Source organism: Gekko japonicus, unplaced genomic scaffold, assembly GCF_001447785.1.
Source record: "Gekko japonicus isolate JY-2015 unplaced genomic scaffold, Gekko_japonicus_V1.1 scaffold1907, whole genome shotgun sequence".
NCBI classification, from domain to species: Eukaryota; Metazoa; Chordata; class Lepidosauria; order Squamata; family Gekkonidae; genus Gekko; species Gekko japonicus.
The window spans coordinates 78,668-97,327 of record NW_015177071.1 but is presented as its reverse complement, the minus strand read 5'-3'; the positions used below and the strand labels follow the sequence as shown (position 1 = coordinate 97,327).

The window sequence follows — 18,660 nt, the reverse complement described above, 5'->3', positions numbered from 1 at the left end:
ATAATTCACTAGTCTGGTTAGCAACGCCCTTCATGACCTGGGGCCCACGTACTTGAAGGACCACCCCTCCCTTCATGTTCCCATGCGGCAGCTTTGTTGTCCCCAGCAGGGCCTATTGTCACTAAGGAACATCCTTCAATGTCTTCTCTCTGAGAACTGACGATAAAGAACTTATAACAAAAACATTTATTTATTTATTTATTTATTCGACTTATTATACCGCCCTAACCCCTAGGGGGTCTCTGGGCGGTTCACAGGGGGTGTTCTAAGAACATATTCATCCTAAGGCCACACAGTAGGGGTGGGGGTTTCCTACCAGCACCCTTGGTGGTACCCGCTGTCGGCTTCCTCCTTTCTCCCGGCGGTTCTCGTGTCTCACTGGGACTGGCTTGCTTCATTGGTGGGACCGTCTCCGGTGCACGCCTCCATGCCTGCTTCAGCCTCGGCTCTCGTCCTTTTTGGCTCCGCCGCGCCCGCAATGCACGTCACCGTGCGACTTCCTGGTCTCCACCGCCGTTGTCTGCCGCCAGGGATCGCTCCACGCCATCCAGGCTCCGCCGCTGATGTCGCCGCCGCCGCTGCCGATGTTCTTGCCGCTGCTACCACACAGGAGTACCTGAGAGAACAGTGCCTCTGACTGTATTTTATTAACACATGATGATATAGTAATCCATTTATGTTTGCCACCGTGCAGCCTCTGAGCCTGTGAAAAGAATCTTCCCCTTGTGAAGGTAAATTGGCTTCCGTTTGGCTTCTGAGTTGTTTCAATGGACATAAGGAAAAGCACTCTCAAGCAGCACCCTATAGATATAGAAAGTAAGGGGAAAAAAGCAAAAATGCTCGCTCCACTGCTGCCAAGCATAGCATGCACAACAGCTGTGGCACAGTCTGTGAATGATGCTATGCGTACAGACACACACTTGTCAGCAGGGCTATTTTTGGGCAGGAACGCACAGGAACGGAGTTCCGGCTCGCTCCCAAGTTGGCCACGCCCAGCAGGAACTCATTAGCATAATAGGCCACACCCAACAGCAGAAACGCATTAGGATTGGCTACATTAGGGGTGTGTGGCCTAACATGCAAAGGAGTTCCTGCTACAAAAAAGACCCTGGGTTTTGACAACAAACAAGGTAAACAGAATAAGAAGCAAAAGGTGGGTGTGGCTGGATGACCACACTTCTGATAACATGGGGGTGTGGCCTAATATGCTAATGAGCTATGCTGTCAGGGGTGTGGCTGGATATGCTAATGAGTTTCTGTTGTTGGGTGTGGCTTATTATGCTAATGAGTTCCTGCTGGGCTTTTTCTACAAAAAAACCCCTGCTTGTCAGCAGAAAACTCATTTTTTTGGACTACTAAAATCAAATCCACAAAAGCTTACTCTCCAATAAACGAACTTGCCTTTAAGTTGCCACAAGGCTCTTTGGTAAGGTTCAAACCCCCCCCCCCCAAAAAAAATCATGGTTTGACCCTGCATGAATGAGCCCTGCGCTTGCATGCTGACTTCCATCTTTTTTACTCACTTGGTCTGAATCCACAGGCATGCAAACTAGGGGTTTCAAATTACTTATGAAGCAACAAACCAGGACTGCAGGAGTCAAACTATGGTTTGCAATCCCAGTTTTCAGGGCAAGTGCAAACCATGGTTTTGGATGTCACTGCAGGCTTCAGTCTGTGGTAGCATGGAAGCCATTGCTCCTGAGCGCAAGGGCAAGAGGGAGCACACAAAGATGCAGCTCCTTCTTGTAGCGGTAGAGTTGTAGGACACCCTGGCCATGGGGGGTGGTTCGGGCTCTTATTGTAGCAGGAACTCCTTTGCATATTAGGCCACACACCCCTAATGTAGCCAATCCTCCAAGAGCTTACAGAGCTCTTCTTACAGGAGCTACTGTAAGCTCTTGGAGGATTGGCTACATTAGGGGTGTGTCGCTTAATATGCAAATGAGTACCTGCTACAAAAAAGCCCTGGGAGGGAGATCCAGGTTGGGAAACCTCTGGAGATTTGAGGATGGAGCCTGAGGAAGACAGGGACCTCACTTGGGGGTACAAAGCCACAGAGTCCACTGTCCAAAACATCAGTTTTCTCCAGGGGAACTAATCCCTGTAGGCTGGAGATAAACTGTATTTCTCGGGGATCCCCAGGTCCTACCTGGAGGCTGGCATTCCTACTACTGCCAGTCCAGGGCTGGCCCATGTCAGCTGAACCACACCTTGTGGTCTAAGACCATTGGGTCAGCAGATTATTAAATAGAGGAAGAATGAACCACACCTTGGTTGTTTAAGCAAAACACTGACACGTACACACAGTTGACTGGCTTTATATCCTGCGGCTCTTCTGACAGTTGGGTGAGAAGGTGAAAATCTGGCTGGGCGTCTTTGTCATTTTATTTACATTGAGGCCTTACTGTGCCAAGAGATTCAGAGAGATTCAGCCCTACCTAGTGCTCTGAATGTGGTTGTACAACAGGCCATTTGACCTCCCCAAGGGCTTGTCATGCGGTCGTGCCCTGATTAAACCACCATAGAGCCATTCTCCCAAGTATGAATCTCGCAGCTACCACTAGAGGTCTCCCGTTAGCTTTCGAGATCGCTCCAGCTGGTTTACCCAGACAGGGCATGCCAGGATTTTTCCTCCTTTCACTTTCCATTCTCATTAACGCAATTTATACTTTCTGTTCCCAGAGCAGTTCTCTGTCCCCTGCCAGCGCACTCACTGATTTCTGGATTGAGAAATACTTTACAGTAGATAGGCCACGGATCCCCAACGTGGTGTTGCCGTGGTGTCCACAGACACCTTTTGTGGTGTCCACCAAGTGTTCTTAGAAAGTGGGTGGGACCAGATGGGGCTTTTGCCCACCAGGGCTTCTGACTGGCCACTGGAGATCTGATTGGCTGTGACCTTCACTAACGTTGCTTCAACAGCAGCAGCCACCTCAGCACAAGGATCGTCAATGCGCGACTGACGGTAAGCTGTGTGTTTCTCAACAAACATTTTCAAGGAGTGTGTTCTAGAAAGGCATCTTGTCAAACAGAACTTTTGCTTGAAACGTTGAAGATCTATGCGTAACCTCACTCCCTGACTTTTAGTGGCTGGCTCCTGTGGCTGCCATTTAGTGGCTGTGCTCTCCACCTTGTGCCAGTATTCCAAAGGTCCCCAAAGGCGCAAAAAGGTTGGGGACCCCTGAGACAGACTAATGTAGCAAGACAGGAAGTGTTGATATGTGTAAAATATAGATCCAACGACTAGCCCTATTCATTCCTTGACTCCCAAGAACAAGGTAAATGCTTCGGACTGCTGGTAGCCAGGGATTTTTTTTGTTTGGGGGGGCATTTACATTTTTAAGGAGACAGTTAAATTACAGTTAATTAAATTAACCTGAATGCCTGTCTTTAAAGGGGGAGGCTCCGAGCCTGTTTCTAGCCCTTCCTTTCAAGGAAAGGGCAGTGAACACACCAGTTCCTAGGAAAAAATAGCTCAGAGGGCATTTAATTGCCTTCAGAAGACATTTCAAGGTCTTTGGAGTTCCCTTCCACAGGGCAAGGAAGCTTATAGGGCACTCAAGAGTGGCACCTTCAATACATCTCCAACAGTCCCCCTTTCTGGTAGCCCAGTCCTGCTGTAGACCACTTAGGTCAATGCGAGTCTTTCAAACGCATACCCATGAGCCTTTTGGAAACATGCAAATTTAAATGCCTCCTGAGCTGTCTTTTCCCAGGTCCCATGATCCCCTCCCCAAGAATTCCACAGTGGGTGGGACAGGGAAGCCTGAGGTCAGGCCATGGTGCCGCTGCCTGCGGGGGTCTTTCCTCAAAAATAAGGTTTCTACATACACACACATATTTTAAAAATACAAAAAATAACCCCTGAAAAATACGGTTTCTGGCAGGGCTATTTGTGGGGTGGGGCTTTTAATTCAGGGACGCAGCCCCAAAATGCCCCACTGTAGCCATGGGCCTGTATCTAGTACATCTGGATTCTGCCCATCCTCCAGGGAGCTCGGAATGTGGTTCTCCCGTTCTCCTTTTGCTCTCACAACAACCCTCTGAGGTAGGTATGGTTTTTGTTGTTAGCCATTCAGTCCTGTCTGACTCTTGGCGATTCTATGGGCCAGCTCTCTCCATGTTTTCCAATCTTGTACTGTTTCTTTGAGTCGTACCATGCTCAGGCTGGTGTCGACTTTGATGGTGTCTAGCCGCTGTGTTCTTTGGTGGCCGGTTCCTTTTGCTGCTAACCAATCCAAGTATAATTGCTTTTTCTAGTGAGTTCTTCCGCATGTCATGGCCAAAATAGGTCAGTCGCAGTTATATGATTTTTCCTTCCAATGATATATCTGGTTTTATGCGCTCCAATACGTGCTTGTTTGCCACCTTTGCTGTCCAAGAAATGTGCAGGTCCATGTGCAGGGGGCCTTCCCTGACCACCCATGGCCCCAGCCCCCAATGGAGGGGGGGACAGTAGGCTCTCACTACCACTGCTCACAACTGCCCCATTCAGGGCTCCAGGTCCCACTCACAATGACAGCCAATTGTATCCGCTCTATCTGGGGTGAGGGCTGCCCCTTGCTTGACAGTAGGAGGGGCAACAGTGACTCTGGGGCCACAACCTGGACTTTTGGAAAGAACTGACCCCTGGGATGTTTTTCTTCTTGGAAAAGTGGGGAATGATTCACCTTTTAACGGATCCTGGAGTTGAATTATTCTAATATACTTATGGGGTCCAGAGGTCTTACTTCTTTCACCCTGAGACACTCTGTCCCACACACAAGGGCAGGTTTATAACTTATCTCTGGTATGCAAAAGTGTCTGGAAAACATTTAGCTATGTGATTTACTGAAGGCAGTATAGTAAGGCTGGCGTTGGTGAAGTACTCCCAAATAGTTTGTCTGAATAAACAGAAGTTGTTTGTGCAGTTACTTCCGGGGATATTTAGAAAGGCGTTGGTTAGATAATGTGCATTTTTTTTAACGCACACTCAGTTTGAGAACTTGCCATGGTAAAGGATATTAAACGGCAATCTTTGGTGTATGTGTATTTGATGGCTTACTGTGAAGAGGAGGAGATTGGATTTATACCCCGCCCTTCACTACCCAAAGGAGTCTCAGAGCGGCTTACAAACTCCTTTCCCAGAAGTAGCTCTGCCGGACTGCGCCCCGTAGTGGTGTGCGTTCGCTGGCCGAAAAGGAAAACCGCCAGTTTATAATCCCAGTCCGGGGAGTTCAAGCGGCGGAGAGCATCCTTTCTGGTTCTGACCATGCGCTCGGCCTGGCCGTTGGTGGCAGGGTGGAACGGGGCACCCCGGACATGGCGGATCCCGTAGTAGCTCGTGAATTCCTGGAACTCCACTGACGTGAATGCCGTCCCGTTGTCTGTGACCAGCGTTTTGGGGATTCCCTGGGCGCTGAAGATCCGCCACATCACCCGGGTGGCTGCCTTCGAGGAGGCGGTGGGCACAGGAACTACCTCCAGCCACTTGCTGAAGGAATCCACCAGGATAAAGAAGAGTTGCCCCTGAAACGGTTTTGCAAAATCCAAGTGTAACCTGGACCAGGGGCGGTGGGAAGATTCCCAGGCCCGTTCCGGGGCTCAGGGAGGCTCGGGCCGGGACGCTTGGCAGGGGTTGCACCGCTTCACCACGTCCTCTATGTCCCGGTCCAACCCCGGCCACCAGACGTAGCTCCAGGCCAAGGCTTTCATGCACACCACCCTGGGGTGCGTTTTGTGAAGGGCGGTGAGGACCCGCTCCCGTAGGGGTTTTGGGATGACCACCCTACTACCCCACATGACACAGCCCCGGTGTACGGACAGCTCGTCCTTCTGGGAAGCAAAGGGCATTACGTCAGGGTCTCCTTTGGCCGCGGGCCACCCCCTCACCACCCAGTCCAAGACCTTATCCTTGGAGGTGCCGTGAGCCACCTCCACGAAGTGGACCGGCCGATCTGGAAGGGTCTCCAGGAGAGCGATCTGGTGGGCGGGAGCCGGATCCGGGTCACAGACCAGCAGTGGCAGGCAGCTCAGGGCGTTCGCGAGGCCCATTGCCCTGCCAGGGCGATGGACTAGAGCGTAGGAGTATCCCGCCAGGAAAATAGACCAGCGGAGCATCCGGGGCGAAATCATGTGGGGGGGTCTGGCAGTCAGGGGCCAGGAGGCCCAGCAGCGGCTTGTGGTCCGTGAGGACCGTGAAGGGCCACCCGCACAGATAGTGAAACTGAAGTAGGCATTTATTATTCCTTGCCCATATAAGGGGATAGTTGCTGTTCATGTTCCAGTCATAAGGGGGCAGAAGTGAGCTTGTTTGGTTTGGGTGGGAAAAGTAAGCCTAGTCAATGGAAAATTCCACTCTGGTGATGTAAATGATGACGTGTAACCTTGTTGCAGTATAAAAGCCTGGAGCCTGCATTGCTCTGGGTTCAGTCTGTTTAAAGCGTGCTTCGCTGACTGAACCGGCGCCAATAAAGTTCTTCTCCTTCTGTTGATCTGGTGGTCTGTGCTTGGGCTTAGGCCCCTTTCTCCGTGCTCCAGCCCACAGCTCCTATTGGCCAGGATGCAGCACTGCTCTGATTGGCTGCTGTGTCTCTGGGGTACATTTGTGCTTTATCCCCCCCCCCAATCCTCTGGAGTTTCTCACTGCTCAGAGAAAAGGTGTAACAACCTAAGGCCAAGCCATTAGTTCTTTATGGAAATTATATGCTGCCTCTCCAGAGATGTATCGACAGCTGAGCAAGGACAACACCACAAAACACTGCAGTGATCCACACATTGTTGGGATATTGTACTATCATAATCATTCACTCCCTAGATTTTCCTGTGTGGATCCCCTCCCACTGAAATACAGTGGATTCATGTCCAAAAAAAGAAGAGGATAGGGCAGATATTCTGGAGTTGTGGTCCCTTCCAGCCCTGTTTCTTTCCCCCTCCATTAATGCACCCCTTTTGCTTGTTGCTATGGCCCACCCTGCATGTGTTTGCATGACCTTCGCTCAGAAACCCTTCTAGATGTATAACAAGGGAGCCAGGATTCAAGGACTTGAACCCCGCCCTCCTTCATTTCCAGAGGTCTGTGATCATACACTGAGAAATCCCTGAGTCTCCACGTTGTTAGCAAAGCCGAGCACCCTAAAATAGATGTATCCCAAGCAGTGTTCCCTGTAAGCTGAGTTAGTGTTAGGTAGCTCACAGTTTTTTAGCCTCCAGCTCATAGGTTTTTGTCTTAGCTCAGGAAGGATGGCTTCAGAGCAAACTAATTGATGCAGTAGCCAAATCGCTCGCTCACAACTTTATTGGCAGTAGCTCAGAAAGTAGAATTTTTGCTCACAAGATTCCACAACTTAAGAGGGAAAATCAGAAGGACTAGCACATTTCACATGGCTTCTGCTTTCACAGGAAAGACCCATTTCCTGAGCTTGGGGAGAGATTCTGCCCGCATGACAAAGCAAACCCCCTATTGCCGAATCGTGGAATAAGAATCAGGTTCTGGTTCAAGCAACACCACCAAGTCAAGATGCTAAGTATTGTAACCTTAACGATTCTCTAGCAAGTTTACTGGGGACCACGCCATGCAACCGGACCAACTTTCCCATTCATTGACGTCAATGAAGAAATCCTCAACAAATCGACTGAATCCTTACAACTATTGCATATTTTTCTCGGCCCAAGAAAGCTTGGGTTTGCACAGGCCAGCGACCTAGGTCGTGCAACGCCGAGGCAACAGAATGGAATTTTCCACTTCAGACTGCAGGGGGTGGATCCCAGCTTTGAATATTCCTTCGCAGGAATAACTCGTATGTTTAAGGAGTGGAATCATATCGCAGCAGGGAGGAATTTAACACACACACCCCCGTTTGTTGCCCTGACTCTCTACTTCCAGGGACACGAAAGGAGTATTGCAAAAACGTGATTTTCCAATGATCCCACCCACCCCGGCACCTTCAAACTGCCGGATCCACCCCTTGCACCCTTTCGCGTCCTATTGCACGTGCACACCGAAGGCTTCTCTCCTTCCCCAATCCACTCTCTCGTGCAGAGGTAAAAAAAACGGGATTCACAACGCAGCCCGCTTTTTTGGCTCACGCTTCCTTTTCTCCCCCCGCCGCCGCCGCACCCGGCGACCCGATTGGCGGGCTTCACGTAGGGGGCGGGGGAAGGAGGAAAGAGGGGCGTGGCTGTTAGAGCGGACGGCTGCGGTTGGGGCCTGCGGCCGGGAGGCGCACGCGCAGCCTTTTTTTTTTTACCCGCCGGCTGCTTCCTCAGGCCCCGCCCAGTCTCCCTGGCGAAGCTTTGCGGCGGAGTGGGCGTGGCCGGAGGGAAAGAAGGCGGGGCCGCCGAGCTGGGCTGAGGAGCGCCGTTGAGGTGAAGGGAAGCGGGGGGGGCGTGTAGGGTGGATTCCTCCGCTGCTGTGACGGTGGGCCGACGGAGCCGACGAGGGGAGTAGGCTGGCTGGGCCCCCAGTGGGGGCCGCCGTGGCCCTGGGTAAGTCGTTCCTTCCCGGTCTCGCTTCGTCCTTTCGGGTTGGGAGAGCCTGAGGGGACCCCCCCCCCCAGCCCTTTTTTTTTCCCCGGGGGGTTTGCGGGGGGTTTTTTCCCCCCCCCCCCGAAGCCATTTATTTATCCACGGGCGTTCTGCGGGCGTTTGCGCGGAGCCTGCAGAGGGGGTGGAGCCTCCTTCGTTCCAGTGAGGAAGGATATCGGCGCCTTCGAGCAGAGTCATCGCTATAATTTCTCTGCTTCCTCCATTAATATGAGTCTGCAGGAGGGGGGTGGCTGTAAGATGTCTTTCTTCCAGATTATACGTGGTATACTTAAAAAAAAATAATTATAGTGATTCCGCCCCCCCAAAGGAGTTCGCGGTGGTTTATGCTGTTGTCTTGGGTGTTATCCTCAAAACAACAGCCCTGCGAGGTCGCCTTGCCTCATACAACAACCCAGAGGGCCTGACAGTGATTGGGCCAGGGTTACCCATGCTTCATTGAAGTGGGGAATTTGAAACTGGGTCTCTTAGATTCTTGGACTGCAAGAAGATCAAACCAGTCATTCCTAAAAGAAATCAACCCTGACTGTTCCCTGGAAGGCCAGATAATGAAACTGAAGCTCAAATACTTTGGCCACCCAATGAGAAGGGAGCACTCCCTGGAGAAGACCCTGATGCTGGGAAAGATTGAAGGTCAAAGAAGACGGGGACGGCAAAGGATGAGATGGTTAGACAGTGTCATAGATGCAACGAACATGAAGTTGAGCAAACTTCAGAGGACTGCGGAAGACCAGAAGGCCTGGCGTGATCTGGTCCATGGGGTCGCGAAGAGTCGGACTCGACTGTGCGACCAACAACAACTCTTAGATTAATAGGGATGCCAGTCTCCAGGTGAGACTTGAGGATTCTGTGGAATTACAGCTCATCTCCAGACTACATAGATCAATTCCTCTGGAGAAAATGGATGCTTTCGAGGGTGGATTTTATGGCATTGGACCCCACTGAGGTCCCTGGCCTCCTCAGGCTCCGTCCCTAAATCTCCAGGAGTTTTCCAACCTGAAGCTGGCAACCCTGTGCCCCTCAGTCACCCTTGGGGATGGCCAGGGAGGACATCGCAACCTTACCTAGATACTTTTTGGCATATTTAGAACTGCACCACACAAGCACTGTTTATTTTTTAATAGAAGTTAAAATAAAGATGTCAAATATTACTTTTTGAATACTCGATTGTCTTTTTGTAACGGTTTCCTATTCTGGCTTTCTCTTTATAATCACTGATGCCATTCCCTGTATGTGGAGGATGAAGAGGCATCTTCATTGTTGCCAAGAGTGGCTCTTGATCTGCCTTTTTGACTTGCCTCCCTTTTGCAGTGCAGATCTAAACAGCTGTACCTTTCTAAGTCCAGTGATGCCAGTGAATTTAGAAGGGGGTAGTTCTGGTTAGAATCGCACTGTTGGTCTCTCTGTCCTTTGCTCTGTTGATGCTTTAGAAATTAATGAAAATTGCATTCTTGTTTTAAGCAAAAGGTACCAAGCAAGGGGGGGGAAATGTGTTCTTGTCAGATGGTTGGAATTTGGGGGGAACATTCAGAGCCCCAGATGTATCCAGGTGGGCAGCCATATTGGTCTGAAACAATAGAACAAGGTTAGAGTCCAGTGGCACCTTTGACCAACAAAGTGTTATTCAAGTTATGAGTTTTCGTGTGCACGCACACTTTCTCAGATACATTGAAATGGAAGCTAGCAGTTCATATATATAGATAGATGCCTCTCTTCCATTTCAGTGTATCTGAGGAAGTGTGCGTGCACACAAAAGCTCACACTTTGAATAAAACTTTGTTGGTCTTAATGGTGCCCTTGGACTCTAACTTAGTCCCAAATGTAGTTGGTGAATGTTAGTGCTTATCAGCATATGTCCAGCAAGCAGAAACATAGCCAGTGGGAAGTTCGGTGAATGCCCAGGCGTGTCATATATGCCAGTGAACACTCTCAATACCTATGTTCACTAGCATTACTCCTCAGTGTTTGTAAATGTCTAAACTCACCTGGAACTGCGATTGCTTGGATTCATAGAAGTGTCCCCTTAATTTTGGACTCTCGCCATAACATGTCGAATGCAGGAGCTGCAAGTCGCTCTGCTGCAAGGATCCAAAGCCATTAAATCTGACCGACTCTGTTACTATTAGTCCTATTCCCATGTTGATTAAAAATAAATGCTTGGCATTTAGGAAGCACTTTGAAGTGCCTGAAGCACTTTACAATGTTGTCAGTAATTCTCCAAACAGTCCTATAAAGTAGCTTAATATTGTCCTTCCCCTGTTGCAGTTGCAGGGCTGAGGCCAAATGCCCCTAGCTTGTCAAAGAACACATACTCAGTTCATTGCAAGCCAAACCCCATCTTCTGGGTGTGGAACAGCAGTCACTGGGGTTGTGGGGGAGAGGTATTTGTGAAGTTCCTGCATTGTGCAGAGGGTTGGACTAGATGACCCTGGAGGTCCCTTCCAACTCTTATGATTCTATGATTCTGTGAACTTGTATTGCCTGTTTTCTTTGGATATTTATTATTTATTATGTTACATTTATGAATCACCCAATCCCTACTATTGTAGGGCTCTGGACAATGTACAACATAGTAAAAACCTTAAAACTATAGAATAAATACAAAGTATTGGCATTAATGCAGTATATAAATGGTCCTCTTTTAGGTTGACCTTGCTTTAAGGGAGAGGTTCTATCCCACCTTCACTTGGGATTGGGGTACTGTGTGTGCCTTTGTGGTGTCTTGTTCTTTGCTTGTAAGCCACTGAGCTTTTCCCTGGCATAATTCAAGTAACTTATCTCTCACCCACACAATTGATGCTTGCTGGACTCGTTAGGAAGGGCACGGGTGTTACCTTTACGCTCCATTTGCCCAGCACATATGCGAAAAAGCCATTACACGAATACACGTGCAGCTGAGGAAGCTGCTTTCAAGGCTTGTATAAGATCCCACCTCCTTAATGCAGTTACTGTGTTGTCTGATTGCTTTACATCAATAAATAGTAAAAAAGGCTCGCCTCTGGGTGTGTTAGGTGTTACTACTGTGCCACAGGTGCAGTAATGAGATCACTCTGTTTACAAGGTTGAACGCTATGGGTAATGTTGAGGCATTGGGCTACTTGCAGAAAAATAACTTTCCACTATACTGTTAATTCTGTGCCTGTATCATGCGGCTTCTTTTAAAAAAAATTGTGACAACTGCCGCTCTCTTCTGATGTGATGTGCTGACTAAGCTTATTTTTGGTGACGCGTCCCTGGCATTTCCAGAACTAGGGACTGCTTCAGCTTGGTTTAGTTCTCTGCCTCCGGTCCCTCTTCAAGATTTGGGAAGTGATGGTTGTGGGTTCTGCTGTGTACTGCGTGAGTATGTAGTTTATATTCTTCTCAGCAATACATTTTGCTCAGCGGAATCCTTGTTTGCATAGCAAGAAACAGGACAGAATGCCCGCAGCATTATCAAGGCCAGTGATCACTGAGTAATCTTGTCTTCCTTTAAAAGTTGCAGCACTTTCTGGTAGAATATGTTGGTTAATTGTTCAGTCTGCCTTGTCATTCTTGTGCTTCGGAACTTATTTCTGAGTATTTTATTGGGAATAGTCTCCCTATACTCTCCTCCTCCAAATATGGAAACTATTTGAGTATCTTTGTGTTTTAAAAGATCTGGCACTTTTTATATCAGTTGCCCATAGGATTTTAGCAACGAAATTGCCTTCTGTGTAAAATGCAATGTAATTTAATGTCACAGACAAGAGGGAATAATTGTTTTGCTGTTTAGTTAGGTAAGGTAGGATAGGCCTGTCAAAATAATTTTTAAAGGATTAATGTTTTTAAAGGATAGGCCTGTCAAAATAATTTTTAATATTTTTATGATCAAAGTATTTAAGCGACAGTCCTACTGAATAGTGTTTGTAAATGATTATCAGCATTTAACTAGTGGGGAAAAGCTGTCTCAGCTTCTAACAAAAGCTGTGCAGTCCTCTTCAGCTCTCAAATGTGTTTAGGTGAGGACTGCTACTTTGATGGCAATTGACAAGTGCGTGAAGCTTTAGGAAAACCCTTAAACATTTAAGCAAGAGCACTGTTTTAAACGTCTGGTAGCTAAGGCATGTTTCACTCACGCACCCATTTTTAGAGTGTGTAAAATCAACAATGCCGGATCCTGTTTTTTTTTAAGAAGTTCTAGATGTCTCCTGAAAAAAAGGGAACGAGAACCTAGAGATGCAATAGGCATCCTTATCTGTAGATGAATACTTAGGGCTCACTGGAGTCATCTGCCCATTTCTCATGGCATGCTAGCAGGTTTTCAAAGCATACAGTCAAAAGTTACTGAACTAGAGGATGGCCAAAGTGGTAATTGCCCTTGCACCGGTTCTGGAGTCAAACCATATGGGGATAGTTGGAGCAGAAATGCATTTTTTCAAGCAGGCTTTTGTACTTGTAGTCCTGCTGTTTGAGTAAAACCCACAGAAATTAGTAGTCTTAGAGGCACAAGGAAGTGGACTAGGACTTCGAGGGAAGTTTATAGAATGAGCCTGCTTGATTTAGGAGACATAATGGCTATTTCATGTGCTCACATAGGCCACCCAGTGAGTGTATTTGCCACCTCCCTTCAAAGAGCAAGGTGTACTTAACAACTTGTGCAGATCACCTTTGTGTAGCAAAGTCATAAATTGTGGGTAATTTTTACTTTAATGGCAGTTCCTCTAAGATTGAGTCAAGTGCTGATGACTGTGCGAAATATGAATATTGGCAAATTAGAATGAACTATACATTGCTTTATTAGTTAGCTTTTCATGGGTATCAGAAAATAGAACGTATTTTTAGATGTTCTCTTCATTTAATTTTAAGTTTTGGAGTTCCAGAGGATGACCTTAACAGTCGAAACTCCAAAATGGGTTTTATGCCCATTAACACTGAGGCTACCGTGTAGTCACAGTAAATAAGCCTTTCCTTATGGACAACTGTATTTATATCGTGCCCTTCCTTCAAGGGACTCAGGGTAGTGAAAGTATTCCTTTCCATCCCATCAGCAACCTTATATGACAGGCTGGGTTGAGAGATGCAGACTGGCCCAAGGATCTTCATTGCTGAATATTTGAACCTGGATTTCTGTTGCCCGAGTATATGCGGTCTACCTCTCTACGCTGGCTCTCTTGCACCTTGTTGGGAATGTCTGGCAAGGTATTTGCTCATCTGAACCAAAGTGTTTGTTCGGTTTGCTACAACAAAGTCAAAAAGCTGTCTTGGTACTTGTGATTGTTTTAACATTCTTTCTTGAGAATTTCTAACCTGTCTGTTTAGCTAGTGCTGGTTATGTTGTTGCTGGGTTCACTGCTTTTGGATTTCTTGCGTATTAATGCTGCAAATCCCACAAGCATAAAAAAAATCCTACTTTGAATCCTGAATGTAATCTTTCTGTTACAGGCGAAAATGCAGGAAGGAGATCTAGTTGCCAAAATGCTTCGAGCTGTTCTCCAGTCCCATAAAGAAGGAGTACCCTTTTCTCATTTGCAAGGAGAATATAAATCTTTAACTGGAGACTGGATTCCTTTTAAACTGCTGGGGCATCCTTCTTTGGAAGCGTACCTAAAAAGCATTCCTGGAGTTGTCAGGATTGAAACTGGTAGAACTGGGGAGGTAAGCAAACTGCGTCTTTTGTAACTGATGTTTGTGTCATGGGTATTGGTGCTACAACTGTACATGTAAGAAGAAGAAAAGTTGACTTTATATCCTCACTTTTCACTATCCGAAGGAATCTCAGAGCAGCTTACAATTGCCTTCCCATCTTCTCCGCACAACAGACACCCTGTGAGGTAAGGGGGGGCTGAGAGAGTTCTGAGAGAATTGTGACTGACCCAAGGTCATCCAGCTGGTGTTATGTGGAGGAGTGGGGAATCAAAACTGGTTCTCCAGATTAGAGTCCACCGCACTTGACTACTACACCACACTGGTGTGGTAAAATTTCTAGGATTTAATGCAGACATTCCTAACGTAGTAGACAGATAAGGTGTGACCATCCTGTTAATGGTGGTCTTGAGCTGCTTTGTATTTGTATTTGAAATCTCCACCTCTTTGAACCTGAACCCATTTGAAGACCCAAGTAGCAGCATGGAGCCCAGTGTGATTTTTTTTTCTTAAGGAGTCCCATCTGCCATCTGTCCTTCCGTTAAATGCTAAAAAAATGGCAGTGTTGTTGTTGTACAATCCATCTTAAGTTACTGTGTGAGGTCCAAAGTGGAAGTTACCTTTTTACACAATGTGCAGCTGCAGAAAAAGACACACACACACCCCCGGTGTTGTTTCAGCTCGGAAAATGGGGCACCCCCCTACTAGTTTTGAGCAGAAGCAGGCTCTCCGTCCTTTTTAAAGAGCTATTCTCCAGATTTGCTGTGTGGCTGCCAGGACAGTGAGTTTGGTGTGAAGGAACCTGAGCCTGACTCTTTAAAAAACTTAAACATTAGTTAGGCTGGCATTCATTTGTGTGTGTCAGATTACATGGCCTTGAAGTATCTGGAGGAGCACCTTTCCTATTCCTGGAGCATCAGCGACACTAATTGCACCTTTCCAGTAATGTATACCTGGAGTGGAGGAAAACATGCTCTCTGCCATTTGGATACTAAGGCAAATGTTCCTCTGGGAACACATGCAAAATGCCTGCCTTTGCTTGTGCCAGTGTAACGTTTTAAGATTCCTGGTCAACACTACAAGAAAAGAAGTCGAGTGGTAACCGATCTTAATTTAAGCTGCTATATTGCTGGATGATAATGAATTTAAACAGAGGCAAAGCTAAGCAACTGACAATTACAACAAACACAAGTAAACACAAAGACCAAATTACTCCTGTTTCCCTTATCTACTGTTGAAGGATAGACTACGGATATCTTTCAGTCAGTCCGCATCTCTGTACTTTCTGTAAGCCTTTTCATTTTTTGGTGAATGTTGTCGTTACTCCTCAGGTTCTCTTTCAGTTCTCTCCAGCGAACCTCTTTATCCTTCCCTCTTTCCTCCTTGCATTCCATACCTCTCCCATCTCTTGCTGTACATAAAAAGGCATTCATACAGTTATCTGTATGAAGCGTGCTGCTCTGGTCAACATCTACTTATGATGGTCTCCCATAGAATTCTACGTGCCTCCTCCATTCAAATGAGATCCTTTTTAGTCATGGTACCAGTTCTTGAGGATGGGGAATGTTTGAAGGGCATCACCTTTGCTTATCATCAGGAAGGCATGTGTGTCTGTCCTCTTTCATGAGGCTGTTTGTCGACGTTGCTGTTGGGGAGAAGCCTGTAGAGACAACTGATTTTTTTACTGTTGACTGCCTGTATTAATAGTGATGCTTGGTTTTGTTGCGTGCCTCTATCACACTGAAGCCAGCTAACGAGGGAGTAGGGGATTATATAAGTAAAAGCTCCCAGCTACCATCGTACAAGGAGGACATTTATTTATTTTATGTATTTATTTAATTTTTAGACCTCCATCCTCCCAAAAGGCTCAGGGCAAAGTGCAGCATAGTTAAAACATACAATGGCCCCGGTCACACGGGCCGGATATCGCGGGGGGGAGGCGTGGCTAATTGCCCCGGCAGAGTTTGATTCGCGATTACGCAATCAGACGTGTCGGCGGCACACCACGGGTCCTTCCCTCGGCACCGGTGGGTAAATGAGGGACCGGAGGGGAATGCCGCGTGCCGGCGCGATCACACCACGGGCGTCTGGAGGCAGCCCGTGGCAAACGTTTACTAATACCTTGGAGGTACTAGTTTTTTAAGGCGGATTGTCGGCGGTAAGTCACTGGTAAGCTCCACTTCTCAGATGTTGGGGTGTGATCGCGCCCGGATAATCCACCCACCTTCCGTGCCTCTCCCGCGGCAACTTTGCCGTGTGACCGGGGCCAATATTTAGTTAAAAATATCAGCAGCCAATAATTCAGTAAACTTTTAACAGTGCTTTCTACGAAAGCGGTGCAGTATACAATTCCTTCCTCCATGGGGCAGGGTCATGGGCCGGATGAGATGAAAAAAACTTAGCTGTCCTCAGCCATAGACCTGGCGGAACATCTCTGTCTTGCATGCCCTGTGGAACTGTACTAGGTTGCACAGGGCGTAGATGACTCCAGTCAAAGAGTTCCACTAGCTCTGGTCGAGGACAGCCAGACATCTTTTGGGCCAGGGATCGCCAGTAAGTTCTGATCTTGTGAGCACAAGGCTCTTGAGGGGCATGTGGCGGCTGGCATGACTCTTGTTTCATATGACTGACTGACTATGCAGACCTTTTTTTGAGGGGGATGAGTATTTTGTGTGTGTGTGTTTGTGAGCCTAGAAGTCATGGTTGACTTTTGGCAACCCCTAGCAGGGCTCAGATGTTTCAGAGAGGTGGTTTGCTGTTGCCTGCCTCTGTGTCTCGGCCCTGGTATTCCTTGGAGATCTCCCCCCCAAGTAGAGATGCTAGAGATGGCCCTGCTTAGCTTCTGAGATCTGATGAGATCAGGCTTGCCTGGGCTATCCAGGTCCGGGCTGACTATGCAGACCCTGAGGGTAAATAATGGCATTGCCTGTTCCCTGAAAATGTGGAATGGAAATAAGGTTGGCTTCTTCTCTCCCGAGCAGGTCATTTGCCATGCTGTGGCTTGCCAGGAGACTGCAAGGATTGCTCAGCTCGTAGCCCGCCAGAGGACTTCCAGGAAAAAGACAGGGCGGCAAGTGAATTGCAGGATGAGGCTGAAAAGAAGTTCTCCCGTTGCCTTCGTGGGTAAGCTTGTCTGCTGGAAAATGCCACGCGGGTACATGCTGAATTAATCAACTTTGCACTAATCACCGATGGAGCTTCTCTATTGTGGTAATTCTGCTGACTGGGTGAACTGCAAGCATGCTGCAGCGGTTCACGGTGTCGAGAGCAATCTAGTCTTGCAACTGTGCCTATAACTACCATGTTTACCGGAAAGAAGGGCTAGTTCATCTTCCCCACATGTTTTCAAGAAGAAGGGGCCGTCTTAAGTTCAGATACAAGTTACAGTGTTGTGTAGTGGTTAGAGTGCCAGACTAGGATCTGGGAGACAAAGGTCTGAATCCCCCACTCTGCCACGGAGGCTTGCCAGTTAAACATGGGGCAGTCACTCCCTCAGCCTCATCTCCCTCACGGAGTCGCTGTGAGGATAAAATGGAGGAGAAGAGAACGATGTATAACTACCATGTTTACCGGAAAGAAGGGCTCGTTCATCTCCCCCTCCCCATATGTTTTCAGGAAGAAGGGGCCGTCTTCAGATACAAGTTACGGTGTTGTGTAGTGGTTAGAGTGCCAGGCTAGGATCTGGGAGACAAAGGTCTGAATCCCCACTCTGCCACGGAGGCTTGCCAGTTAAACATGGGGCAGTCGCTCCCTCAGCCTCATCTCCCTCAAGGAGTCGCTGTGAGGATGAAATGGAGGAGAAGAGAACGATGTAAGCCACTCTGGGTCTCCATTGGAGAGAGGAAAGACTGGGCATCGATGAAATAAATAATAAACAGTAATATACACAAAAGTTTAAACAGTTTTTAGGAGGACGTATCTTGCATTTAGGGTTGCTCTCCTTTTGGGTAGATATGGTAACTGCATTCAGTGAAGCAACTATAAACTGGGTGTTGCCGCCAGTGGCCTGCCTTCTTGTTTGGGGAAATTAGCTAGGCAGCAGGCAAGGCCAGACGGGTACCTGTATGCCTGTCTATACCAAGTTCCGGTACAGTGGGAGGACTCCAGATTCGAAGAGTAAGAGGTTCAGGCTGAGAGTGCTTGACTTTTGGGGGACTTTGGTTCAGGTCAGTAGTGAGGTGCCCCTGCTGTTAGGGCTACCCACGCGTGAGGCAGCTCCTCTGGCCTACCAGTGGGTTGGAGCACATCTTACGCAGAATGACAGAATGCATGTGTTTCTCTTTGAGTGTTTACCCAGCAGACTTAATTAGTCTGGACCAGCCTGTACTTTAGGTTGCTGTTAAACCCCACATTATCAAGAGAGGAAGGGGTGATTATGTGCTTGGTAGTATTTTTGAAAGTTGATCGTAATTTTGAAACTGTATAGTAAACTTTATGTATAGTTTTAAACATTATTGATTTCCTGTGTGCTTTTCCAAGTGGTGTATGAGACGAGCAGCCATTTAAACCTTCATGTGTAGTAAAGTAATATAT

The 18,660-nt window shown here is 47.7% G+C and overlaps 1 protein-coding gene across 3 annotated transcripts in view; it reads left to right on the top strand.

Annotated features, from left to right (window-relative positions):
- The first annotated feature begins 8,401 nt into the window (after positions 1 to 8,401).
- The window catches only part of TDRD7 (tudor domain containing 7), a 47,038-nt gene continuing 36,779 nt past the window's right edge, over positions 8,402 to 18,660 (top strand). For 2 of the 3 annotated variants that reach the window (XM_015428225.1, XM_015428224.1), the window contains exons 1-3: positions 13,654 to 13,683; positions 13,927 to 14,139; positions 17,109 to 17,250. In XM_015428225.1, coding sequence (XP_015283711.1) covers positions 13,672 to 13,683; positions 13,927 to 14,139; positions 17,109 to 17,250 — 367 coding nt within the window. In that variant the 5' untranslated portion in view covers positions 13,654 to 13,671. Of the gene's footprint in view, positions 8,467 to 13,653; positions 13,684 to 13,926; positions 14,140 to 17,108; positions 17,251 to 18,660 lie in introns of those variants that run through there. The other variant, XM_015428226.1, reaches the window with a different exon arrangement.